Source organism: Terrapene carolina, unplaced genomic scaffold (genome assembly GCF_002925995.2).
Source record: "Terrapene carolina triunguis isolate 2854851 unplaced genomic scaffold, T_m_triunguis-2.0 Scaffold166, whole genome shotgun sequence".
In the NCBI taxonomy this organism is placed as follows: domain Eukaryota; kingdom Metazoa; phylum Chordata; order Testudines; family Emydidae; genus Terrapene; species Terrapene triunguis.
This window is the reverse complement of record NW_020664517.1, coordinates 2,429,369-2,441,490: the sequence shown is the minus strand read 5'-3', so window position 1 is coordinate 2,441,490 and position 12,122 is coordinate 2,429,369. Positions and strand designations below refer to the sequence as shown.

Sequence of the window (12,122 nt, the reverse complement as noted above, 5' to 3'; positions counted from 1 at the left end):
CTGTTTTTTAATGTAGCCCTTTTTCCTAGTTCCGGCTTTCAACAAACTGCAGTGTCTTTATTCAGAGCCAGCAGTGTTAGCATCCAAGTTGTGCTAAGGATTGAAGCGCCCAGAGTATGAATCTCACATGGCACCATAGCTTACCTCTCCTTACCTTCATCGCGTTAATGTAGGTGGTAAATAACAGCTCACAATCCACAGGCCAGACACTTGAAATCCAGACCTGTTCACAACGGGAAAAGACTGCAACTTGTTTTGGGGGGCACTAATAACGAGACTAAATTGGCGTGGCCTGAGAGCGTCTGCTGACTCTGGCCTGTTTACCACGTCTAGCCCTGGCTCTAGCCCCAGCCTCCCGAACCTGTGTGTCCTGTCGAGTCTATGACTGTCTCCCTATCAGTCCCATGACTGAGCTTGGAAACGGCGGGGTAAGAGTGCAGTGTCAGTCATAACTGTGTCCCAGACATGCTGGCCTTGGATTTCAGCAAATCCCAAAGTCAGCCAAACCCACTCAGCTAGAAAACCACACTGTTGTTAGCAAGGGCGCCTGTACTTTTTAATTCTCTCTCTCTTCTGTATACGTTTGTTTTTGCTTATGAGTTTCATTGCACTTGCTTCCATTACACCTGTCAGCCTTTGAGTAATGAGCAAGCCAGCTTGAGGAGAGTGGGTTTTAGGGCTCGACTGGCTCGCAATCCACACTAAATCGACAGTAAAAAGGCACTTTGTTGTGCAGTCAGTCCAAGAGCCTGAGCCTGCACCATTATAGTTACAGGAGATTTTCCATTGCTTTGAATGGAAGCAGGATCGAGCCCTAAAGGTTCCAAGCCTGATTTGGATTTCACCAAAGTGTAACTAACCCCATTGGAATCAACGTAAGAGTGAGCCTAGCTGGACAATGGGTTCTGGACTGATCAGGTTTCTGAGGCGCTCTAGGAAGCGTTCCATCGGGGTTTTTGCATTTACTGCTCTGTAGCTCTAAGGAACTGAGTTTCCTTGACACAGCTCCTTTTCTGATGTTTTTAAACCCTGCTGTGTGGGGGTGAACGTATCCCCACCTTCCCTCCCCTGAAGCGGCGGGAAAATACCTGCCCTGAAGCAAGCTGCCATGGCTGAAAGGTGAGGCTGAGAGCTGGGACTCACAAAGGAGTAGTGGTTGGGCTATGGCAGAGGCCCTGGGTTCATGGAGGAAAGCACACTGCCTGGACCCTGGCCTGAGAGGACTTTTGCACCTGGGCTGAACAGCACAGACGTTAAGAGACACAACATTTAGCTTGCTTTGGACTCACTGGGCTGACGTTATGGTGCTGACTCCCAGTGAGCCAGAGGTATTTGCTGCAAGTTAACCCTTCCAGCCATCTAGAGGAAACCTTGTTTGACATCTGCAACTGTGTCATGCCAGGCTATGTGAAGCCCAAAGTCTGCTGAACCCTGACAGCCCCAGGCCCTGACATAACTCTCCATACTCCTTGGCACACATAGACCCACACTGACAGTACCCTAACGCACCATCACCAGTTTGCTGTCTTGTATGGTAGGCCCTACAAACGCTAATGAAGAGAATACCATGGATTGCCCAGGGTGACAGTTTTGAAATAGGACCATTCTCACTTCCCATTTGCTTTCCTCTTTCCAGTGGCAACATCCGTGTTCCAGTTGCAAGCCTGCGGGCATCCTGTTTTCCTCTGCTTTATACCCCCATCCTTTCTAATACCTCCATCATGATCATCGTCCTTCTGGCCAGGGGTTAAGGTGATTTTCTCATCCAAGTACATCAGTGATTTTGCTTTTATTCAGCTGATGGGTTGGTATTAGGGCTAATTTACATGAACATTTGGTCCGCAGCAAGCTGGTGTGTAAATCTACTCTGTACTGCTCGTTGTGCTCTGAGTGTCTGTGTGAGCTACTGGGCAGGAACAGGTCCCTGTGCGCAATGATCTACCCCCGTTTTGAAGCAGCGTAGATCAAAGCACGAGGGAACTGTTTGGTTACATCAGCAGGATGCACACAGACACTTAGGCCTGGTCTACACTACGGGATTAATTCGGATTTAGCAGCGTTAATTCGAATTAACCCTTCACCCGTCCACACAACAGAGCCATTTAGTTCGAATTAAAGGGCGCTTTAAATCGATTTCTGTACTCCACCTCGACGAGCGGAGTAGCGCCAAAATCAATTTTGTTAATTCGAATTAGGGTTAGTGTGGCCGCCACCACCGAATTAATGTGGTTAAAATTAATGGGGTAGTGTGGCCGCACACCACCGAATTAATGTGGTTAAAAACCGAATTAATGTGCTTAGTGTGGCCGCGCACAATCGAATTTATACAACCTGTTTCCCAAATTCGAATTATCTAAATTCGGATTAATCCCGTAGTGTAGACATACCCTTAGTGCGCAACAGGCTGGTGTGAGGGAGTTTTACACTCCAGCTTGCCACGAACTAAGCGTTCGTGTAGACAAGCACTCTTTGCCTTTAAGGGACTGAATCGATGGGCCCTGCAGCTTTCTGCTCTGAGGATCACGACAACCAGGATGGAGAATCCGATCTTACTGCTTAGCCACTGAGTCAGCCCTGACCTAGTCCTTTTAAAGAGAAATGTACAAAGTCAGAGAGCTGTTAAGATGTACATTAAGCCTCATACAGTAGATAGTGTGGCAAACAAAATTTGCTGCATACTGCATGTGTCCATACACCTGCTCTGGGAATAGACTGCCAGGATGTGAAGTGATAGAATTAGTTATATTTAACTGGGGGAATAGTAGAACAAAGAGCACTGAATAATTATTACAGACTTGTATTAACTAAGCCAGGGAAAACTATCATTTGTGCCTCAGTTTACCTCTCCTGCTAGATTAAAGCCTCAGACAACTTGGGCTGGGTTTTGTTTTGTTTGGAGCCATCGGTATAGATTTTACATTTCGTTAAACTTGTGTAAATCCATAGTAATTCCTTGGAAGTTGTTGAATCAGGGAGAGATCAAAATTGGGCCCAATGGCTCTATAATGAAACGAGATGCTGTCTATGGTTTACAGGTAGTATGCAGTATTGTTGTACCCGTGTCGGTCCCAGGATATTAGAGACAAGGTGAGAGAGTTAATATCTTTTATTGGACAAAGTTGTGTTGGTGAGAGAGACAAGCTTTCTAGCTCCACAGAGCTCTTTTATTCATAACTTTGCTAGACACTAAAAATCATGGACTGAATAGAGACACTGCTTTTATGTCTATTACAACAATCTATAACCCACTAACAACCCCCACCAACTGCTCCCCTCCACACACTTCTGTTGAGATGAGTTCCTGTCTGCATCCTGTAAAACTTGCCCATACTGGTATTGCCCTGGCCTCTTCTTTTGTCATTCAGTGTTGCACGCATTCTAAAGCAATATGTATTTCCTCACCTTTTGGGGGCGAAGCCAGACTTTGAGGCACCTGCTCCCCTACTTGGTGTAAACTTTGCTTGTGCCAATCAGAAACCAACACAAACAGGTTTCGGGCCCCGTCCCCTATGACACTTCTATGATGTCATAGTTGGTACTTTATGGGCTGCCTGCCATGTGCAGGCAGGGAGAGGAGAAAGAAAAACGAATCCTGTGTATCCTGTGTACACCCGTAACCGAGCCTGATCACCTCGAAGCCTCTCTCTCAGCTCACGTGTTTCAAACAGAGTTTCTACGTTTGCCGGTCGTTATGCGTTGGTTTGTATTCGTAAGTATCAGTTATTACTAATTGCTGCATCTTTGTTTATAAATATTGTTAGTAGATACTTTAGTCATTGTGTGTTTTAAGTTTCATTAACTCTATTAGCTAATCAAACGCTGCTCCCTTACCCCTTGTAGTTATCCCCAATAAAACTTTAAATTGATTAATTTTAGTTGTGTGTGTGTGTCTCTGCAGTTTGCATCGTGACCCATACTCTCCTTGCATCCCTTACCAATATAGTCTATTGCCACGTGCAGCCTGGTAAATAACAGGCCTGCATTTTCTTTCGCCCCTGCGTGCCCGTGGCAATCCACAACTTCCTTTCCTCCTTATGACGGGAGGGGTGTTAACAGGCCACTTCACCTTGAATGGTTCCTTGAAACATGTATTAACTACTTATGCTAAACAATCTGTTCCACCTTGTCTTTAGCGGTGACACTCTGATTAAGTTTCCCAGACCTGAAGATGAACTTTGTGTAAGCTCGAAAGCTTGTCTCTCACCACTAGAAGTTGGTCCAATAAAAAGTATCAACTCACCCACTTTGCCTCTCTATGGTTTACAAAGTCAGTCTTCTAAATTTCTCTAGTATGCTTAGCCAGGCAGTAGCATCAGGATATAATATTCATGCTATCCTTGTTATTTATTGGTAGAAACCTATACCATGAAGTGCTATTAATAAGGCAGTTATATTTACAGTATGTTTAATAGTAAATCCATGCCTTCAGTTTTGTTTTTTTTTATGTGTGTATCTGTAGTTGAAACTACTCTATCCTTCTTTTTTGTTTTAGGAAGGAGATGTTTGGCCAAATTCCACAGCTGAAATTAATGTGATCTTTAAGCCCCGAGAAGCCAAAGTCTATCACAGAACCATCTACTGTGACATCTCAGGTACAGCATTCCTAACGGCACAATAAGCATAACATACTAATGTGTTTGGTTTTCATGTCATGGGATTGCCAACACTAGCCCTGGTGTGAGGCTTTTCTGGTGGTGCTAAGCTACCCCAGAGGCAAGGCTTCAGGATGCAATGTCTGAAGTCACTAAATACACTGAGATCATCTAGGTCAAAATAAGGTCTGTCATTGTGTTATATGGACCACATAATATAGTAGCTTTCACTCAGATTTTCAGACAGTTACAAACTTGGCCTGTGGCTCCCAATCATTGCCTTGACTATGGCTCATATGGCATGACTGCATACATGGCAGGGCCCCGTCCTAAAGTCTGTTGCCATGCAACCAAGCAGCAGCCCCTCTCCCTAGGCAGTCTTGCAGAGCCTTACGGAATGGACTGGCACGTGTGTCAGTACTAGCAGGACCAAGTCCTGTAATCCTAATGCTTCTCTCCCTGCATGTGGGTGGAGAGGAGAAAAAGTGAGTCTAGATCAGGGGTGGACAAATTACGGCCCGCGGGCCAGATCTGGCCCGTCAGGGCTTTGGATCCGGCCCGCGGGATTGCCACCCCCGAGATGCTACAGGTCCCGCACTGCTCCGTGAAGCAGCCGGCACCATGTCCCTGCGGCCCCTGGCACCGCCCCCCGCAGCTCCCATTGGCCGGGAACGGGAAACCGTGGCCAATGGGAGCTTTGGGGGAGGTACCCGCAGGCAAGGGCAGTGCGTGGAGCCCTCTGCCCCCCCTCCTCCAGGGGCTGCAGGGACATGGTGCTGGCTGCTTCTGGGAGTGGTGCGGCATGGGGCCAGGGCAGGCAGGGAGCCTGTCTTAGCCCCACTGCGCACTGCTGCCACCCCAGAGCCGCTCCAGGTAAGCAGCGCCGGGCCGGAGCCTGCACCCCAAACCCCTCCTGCACCCCAACTCCCTGAGCCCCCTGCCGCACCCCAACCCCTGCCCTGAGCCCCCCCTGCACCCCAACCCCCTTCCCTGAGCCCCTTGCCACTCTCCCACACCCCAACTCTGGGCCCTGAGCCCCCCTGCACCCCAAACCCCTCCTGCACCCCAAACCCCAACTCCCTGAGCTCCCTGCCACACCCCAACCCCCTCCCCTGAGCCACCCCCCGCCCCGAGCCCCCCCTGCACCCCAACCCCCTGCCCTGAGCCCCCTGCCACTCCCCCCCCCCCCCCCCCCCCGCCCTGAGCCCCCCTGCACCCCAAACCCCTCCTGCACCCCAAACCCCAACTCCCTGAGCTCCCTGCCACACCCCAACCCCCTCCCCTGAGCCACCCTGCACCCCAAACCCCTCCTACACCCCAACTCCTTGCCCTGAGCCCCCTGCCACACCCCGCACCTTCCCGCACCCAATCTCCTGCCCTGAGCCTCCTTGTAGACCCTGCACCCCTCCTGCACCCCAACCCCTTGCCCTGAGCCCCTTCCTGCACACCGCACCCCCTCCCGCACCCCCTGCCCCAGCCCTACATTCATGGCCCTGCATGCAATTTCCCCACGAACAATTTCCCTCGGGCCAAAAAGTTTGCCCACCCCTGGTCTAGATGCATGCAGCCCCCTAGGGACCGAGTGCAATGCTTTCCAGGCCCAGTGCAGTGGAGGCTACCCAGCATTTGCAGTCGAGAGCCACCTGTGTCCCCCTCCCTTTGACTGTATGCACATCTCAGCAGACACTGGCATGGAAGCATCTTCTGATAGGAGTGACTGATTCACTGCCCCTGCCTGTTACCCCTTGTGGAGACAGCCATTAAACTCTGCTGTCTGAAACCAGCATGAAACATTCCTGGAACTGGGCAGTTCCTCTTGGGCTTGCTGCCTGTCCTGCTCAGCTTGCTGTAAGGCACTCCTCTTGAGCTGGAGGCTGTGGAGGGGTCAGTGGAACATTGTGGGTTTCCTAGTGGAGTATTTCCCTGTCTGTGGGTTTCTGAGATGGAGGGAACATCAGGCCCTTGAATTGATCTGTTGGCAGCCAAACTCCCGCTGAGCTGCTGGATAGTATAATCTGTGGTCTGTGCACAGTCATTTGTTGACTTCCATAAGGCTTTAAGCTAAAGGATACAAATGTCATGCAAGTACTTTTTACTTACATAGTAATTGCATAGGGTTTACTTGGCAAACATCACCTCCAGTAATTAAAGAGGGCTTCTGTCTTCCCATCCACCAGCTGCAAGGGTTGGTCTTCATTCCTCAGCCCTACTGAAGGAAAGATTTGTTTGAAAAGCCCTTGCCAAGGAATCCCACGTTTGACATGCTGCTCCTTAGCCTGGGCATCTAGGTCTCCCACCAGTGGAGTATTACTCAGCTTTCTACCGGAGTCCCCCGGTGTGCTGCAAAGGGATTCCACAGGCTTTTTCCTTGCTGACATCTGGAACAAAAGACGGCAGTCAGGGAAGAGCCTTAACAAAATGAGCAGATTGCAGAGAGAAAGGAGAAAAGCCGCTGCATGATGCAAGCTATTTACAGGCGGGGGAAATCCACCCAGTTAGACTGACAGTAATAGCAGAACTAGAACTCAGCAAATAATTGCAGTGATTAAGAGGAGGGATGGTCTTGTGGTTAAGGCTCTGGATTGGGACTTGGGAGATCTTTGTTCTTCCACAGCTTCCCTGTGTGAGCTCAGGCAAGTCACTTACTCTTTCTGTGCCCCAGCAGTCCAGCTGAAAAATGGCAATAACAAACCTTCCTTTGTCTTAACTATGTAGATGATAAGATCTTCAGGGCAGGGACTGTCACAATGGGGTTCTGATCTTGGCTGAGGTCTCCAGGGGTAACTATAATGCAAATAATAATCTTTAATCAATTATTCAATGAATTTTGCATCTTATTCTAGTTCACAAATTTCTCATGTGTATTGAGTACCATTCACAAATTTCCTCAGTGAATAATGCACAGAATGCTTGCAAGCAGCTCATTAGGAATCTTTGCAGTTCTTACTTTATTAGGCCCTGATCTTGCAGAAGAATTATGCAGGCAAATCCCTGCACCTCCGTGAGTGGGGCTCTGCATAGGTCCACTTGCACAGAGGCCTTGGCTCATTACTCTGTGTCTTTCTGTCTCTGGATCAGGTGATTGCATAACTAGCCAATACAGCATAGCTTGCAAATTTGACAGTTAAGGAGAGAGGCCATTTGAAATTTGCTTTTGGCAAATATTTGAGCTCAGAATAAGCTTTTCTAGGTATACATGCTAGTAAAACCTAAGCTCTGAGTGTTTGTAGAAAACAAACATGGAAGAGCTGAGAACAGTCCAATTAAAATTCACTTTCAGATTTGACTGAGTATGTACAGAGATTTCTTCCACTTTTCCATTAGCTCAACACAGCACATATCCGGGTTCTGTACCCTGTGAGGTAAGTCAGGAGGTATTAGGAAAGGAAGTAGCCTTTTCATAGGTAAGATTGCATCCAGCTTCCATTGTAAAGCCCTATTTGAGCACCCCTGGTAGGACTGAGCCCTAAATTAGATCATATTGGCTCAGTATGGGAAAGCTCCATTGGATTCCTGAGTCTAGTGCCAGTCGCTCCTTTAATTTAATAATCGGGTGCTATGTCCATCCCATTTATTTGCACTGTAAAGAATAGCTAAAATGAAAGTTATAAAGAAACCACAAAATACTGTTTTTCCATAAACAATATTTTTTTATTTAAAAACCAGGTTAAATTTGTTAAATGACCACAGTCTCCTCGCCTTGCCTTGTCATTTATAAAACCCAAGGATTTAAAAGCAAGGAAGTGACCATTTAAGGTCACTATAAATCTTATGCCCACACCGACCTGGATTAACCAATGTGTCCTCTATTCACTTGCACAGGGCTTCCATCTCAGGGGACCCCCCCAACAACCAGCAAAATACCCCAAAACTGAACAGCGCTGTGGCCCCTTGCATCACAGCGCAACACCACTCACTCAAGTTTGGGCCAGCCCCCTCCCCACCCTGCCCCTGTCAGGACGGAGGGAGGAGTGGCTGTGCCAAACCTGAGTGGTGCAAGAGCATGTGAGTGCGGCGCAGGCAGCAGGAGTGAACGGAGCTGGCTGGCCAGGACTGGGAGGATCCGCCCTAGCCTGGGATGGGAGCAGAGCATTGAGCTGGGGGCAGGGGGTGCTGGTGAGTGCTTAGGAAGGTCCCAGAGATGGTGGGGGTGGGGGTAAGGGTGAGTTGTAGGTGGGCTATGGGGTGAGGGGTTGGGAGTGAATGGGGGATGGTGGGGGGAGTTGTGGAGGATGTATGGGAGTGGGGAATGTTGAGGGAATGGAGGTGGGGGGCCAGGGTGTTGGGGGTGAGTGGGGGATGTTGGAGGCTGTGGCCAGTGACATTAAGGTGTTGGGAGCTGTGGTGAGTGGGATGTATGTCAGCACTATTGGGATGTGTGTGAGGGTGGTCAGGATAGGTGGGGCTGATATAGGGTTGATGGTGTATATGTGGGGTGGGAGGGGGATTCAGAGGGCTGTGGGGGATGGGAGGAAGATTCAGGGGGCTGTGTGTGGAGCAAGAGAGGCATTCAGGGGGCTGTGGGGTGTGTGAGGGGCATTCACGGGGAAGTGGGGGTGTGGGAGGGACATTCAGGGGGCTGTGGGTGGTGTGAGGGGCATTCAGGGGGAAGTGGGGGCAGGAGGGGCATTCAGGGGGCTGTGCATGGAGCAAGAGGGGCATTCGGGGTGTCTGAGGGGCTTTCAGGGGCTCTGTGTGGATTGAAGAGAGAGGGGTATTCTGGGCCTATATGGGACTGGGGTGCTTGGTTGTCTAGTTTAGGGAAGATGGGGGACCTAATTTCCATAGTGCACAGGCCCCCACAATTCTGTAACGGGACCTGTGCCCACATATTATTCCCATCAAATTAAAATGGCTATAGGGCAATTCACTAGCATGCATGGAGTCCAAGTAGGATTCTGACAATGCTGGCAGCCAATTCTATAGTAAACTAACTAAAGATTTATTAGCTAAGAAAAAAGAATTGCAGTTACTGAGAGATTAAAGCAGGTAAAATATAACAATAGATAAATGACAGTTTGTAACTCCAAGTGGTGGCAATGATGTAATAAACTGCCAGTTTCCCAAAAGTCTTTCAGGGCTACTTAGAATAATTCTGGGAATCTCTGTCTTCTCGTTCAGTTATTCTGTCCTGTTAGAATCCAAACAGTCCAGAGACACAGGATCTTTCCTTGAATCGTATTTATAGTCTCTTCACACAGAAAGCAAGCTGAGAGTGTTTCTATTAACATGGCCTTTTCCTTTGATGATGGTGAGTGAGGAAAGCACTTAGACCTTTGACTATATATATATAATGACCACTTGCTGTGAAATTAGCATTTCTGTTAATTTATAATAGCAAGTCCTTCATTAGCTTTTCACAAGATTTCTTTGATGGGTAATTTAGTTACAAGGGTGTTTACCATGTAAATGTTTGCTATTACATTATGACAGGAACAGATAAGCAAAAACAATACCAGTAGCATTCCACTAGTTTTCATGAAGTTTAAAACATCTGAATACACACTTATACATCTAACCATTACTTTGATCTACACAAGTGAATTAACCTAAATACACCCTAGCATGCCCTAGTCAGCCAGGGTCACACTGGGCTTAGATGGGACTGACCCAGTCTGGCACTTCCTATGTTTTGTTTATTGAAAATTGAATCTTCTTCACAGGCCGTGAGACCCGGCTCCCCCTGCGCATCAAAGGGGAAGGGATGGGTCCCAAGCTGCTCTTCAGCTTCGACCAGCTAGATATTGGAAAGGTCTTTGTTGGGTCAACACACAGTTATGAGGTAAGCAGATAGGGCAGTGCTGATAGGCCCATGGCATGTGAACTACAGAGTCTGACTGCTTCCTATACAGCCAAAGGTGAGCTAATCCTACAGAGTATGGAGACTCCTGAACCCCAGAGCTTTTGGTAACTGGGTCATTTTGATTTGAGAGTGGCTGGGTGTCCTGAGCGCAAGCTCAGAATGAGCAAACCCTGGGCTTCATCTACCTTTGAATGGTGTGTATGTTCCCACTGCCTACTTCTAGGGGCGCATTTCTCCTCGCTGTATCCTTAGTGCAGGGTGTCTACGTCTGTTGTGTTTTATGGCTTGAGCAGCACTTTAGGCACTAAAATAGCATAAGGACATAGCTAATCCTCTGCAAAAAGACTCCGGTGACTTCAGTAGACTTTGGTTCAGGCCTTAAATGCAATGCACCTTTGTGCTATGGCTGTTAAGAAGACACAGTGTCCAGGTCTACACTACAAAGTTTTGTTGGCCTAGCCATGTTGGTCAGGGTGTAAAAATCCATGCCTATAGCTGACGTAGTTCTGCCAGCAAACCCCCTAGTGTAGATGCAACTGTGCTGATAGAAGAGTTCTTCTGTCAGCATTGCTGATGTTAGGGGAGGTGGTGGTACTATGTAGGCAGAAGAACTCCTCCTGTCAGCGTACATGGTGTCTATGCTAGAGGGCTATGCTGACAGGTTTTGTACAATAGACAATGGCTAGTAGCTGGAACAAGCTTGCTGCATGTGAACTCAATTTTGTGGAAGTCCATTCAAACAACCCTCAGTTCAGTACATCCTACAGCTTCCTGAGGTTAAGGGAAATGCCACCTGATCTATTGACTGCAAATTACCACTTGCAAATGACTCTGAATGCTGTCCATTGCCCATCAATCTCTTCCCACCCCTTGCTCTCTTTGCAATGAGGACTTTAGGAATCAATCTGAAAGAGTTAAGAGTTTCTGCAAGTGAAGCAAATATTAGCAATGGCATCAAATATGAGCAAAAATGAAAAACACAGCAACCTAAAGAGGTATTAAATGAGGCAATGCATCATGTTGGACATTTTTGAAAGCCCTGCTGTGGCGGGGAAGGACATGCTTAAGGTGTTTCTTCACAGAAATATTTTGTACTCTGTGCATTTTTAATGCTGATGCCTTATTGCTTCTCTCTCTATCAATTTATTATTTTTCTTACCTGAGACAAATTTAAACAACTAGATGTTGCCCTTAGTCAGTGTTGTTCTTGGCAGCTACACAGTGAGTAAACTTCAACTTAGGGGTAGCTTATATTAGGACCTGGTGTAACTAAGCAGTAAAATACATGAGAGTGTGTATGATTATTTTTATTCTTTCCTCAATGAGGAAGAGGAGGGTGTGCAACTATTCTTTGCAGCAGTACAGAATTTTAAAAAACAAGTCACATTTTCATGCTTCTCCCTCAGTTTCTTTGCTAGATTCTACAAGGACAAAAGGGAGCGAGAGATTGTAGAACAGATGAAATGTGTCTGTGGAAATGGCAGGAAGTCACCCTGCAGCACTGAAGAAATTTATAATTTTGCCTAAGGCAAAATGTATCAGTGAAACAATGTGTTTGACAGTAGTGGGGACTTTTTGACCAGTATAAAGGGTATGATCTGGAGAGAAGCTGAGGCCTGCATCTCTTATTCAAGACAATGGGATTTGTGGGTGCCCAGCAATTTACAGAATCCAGCCCCAAACTTACAATGTGTCACAAACAATTGGGAAAGTCTTAGATTGTGCTT

General features: G+C 47.5%; 1 protein-coding gene across 1 annotated transcript in view; it reads left to right on the top strand.

Annotated features, from left to right (window-relative positions):
* LOC113406944 (hydrocephalus-inducing protein homolog) overlaps positions 1-12,122 on the top strand; it is a 359,446-nt gene that overhangs the window by 78,231 nt on the left and 269,093 nt on the right. The window contains 2 exon segments of the mRNA XM_029912029.1: positions 4,493-4,592; positions 10,256-10,374. Of these exon segments, the coding sequence (XP_029767889.1) occupies positions 4,493-4,592; positions 10,256-10,374 (219 nt within the window).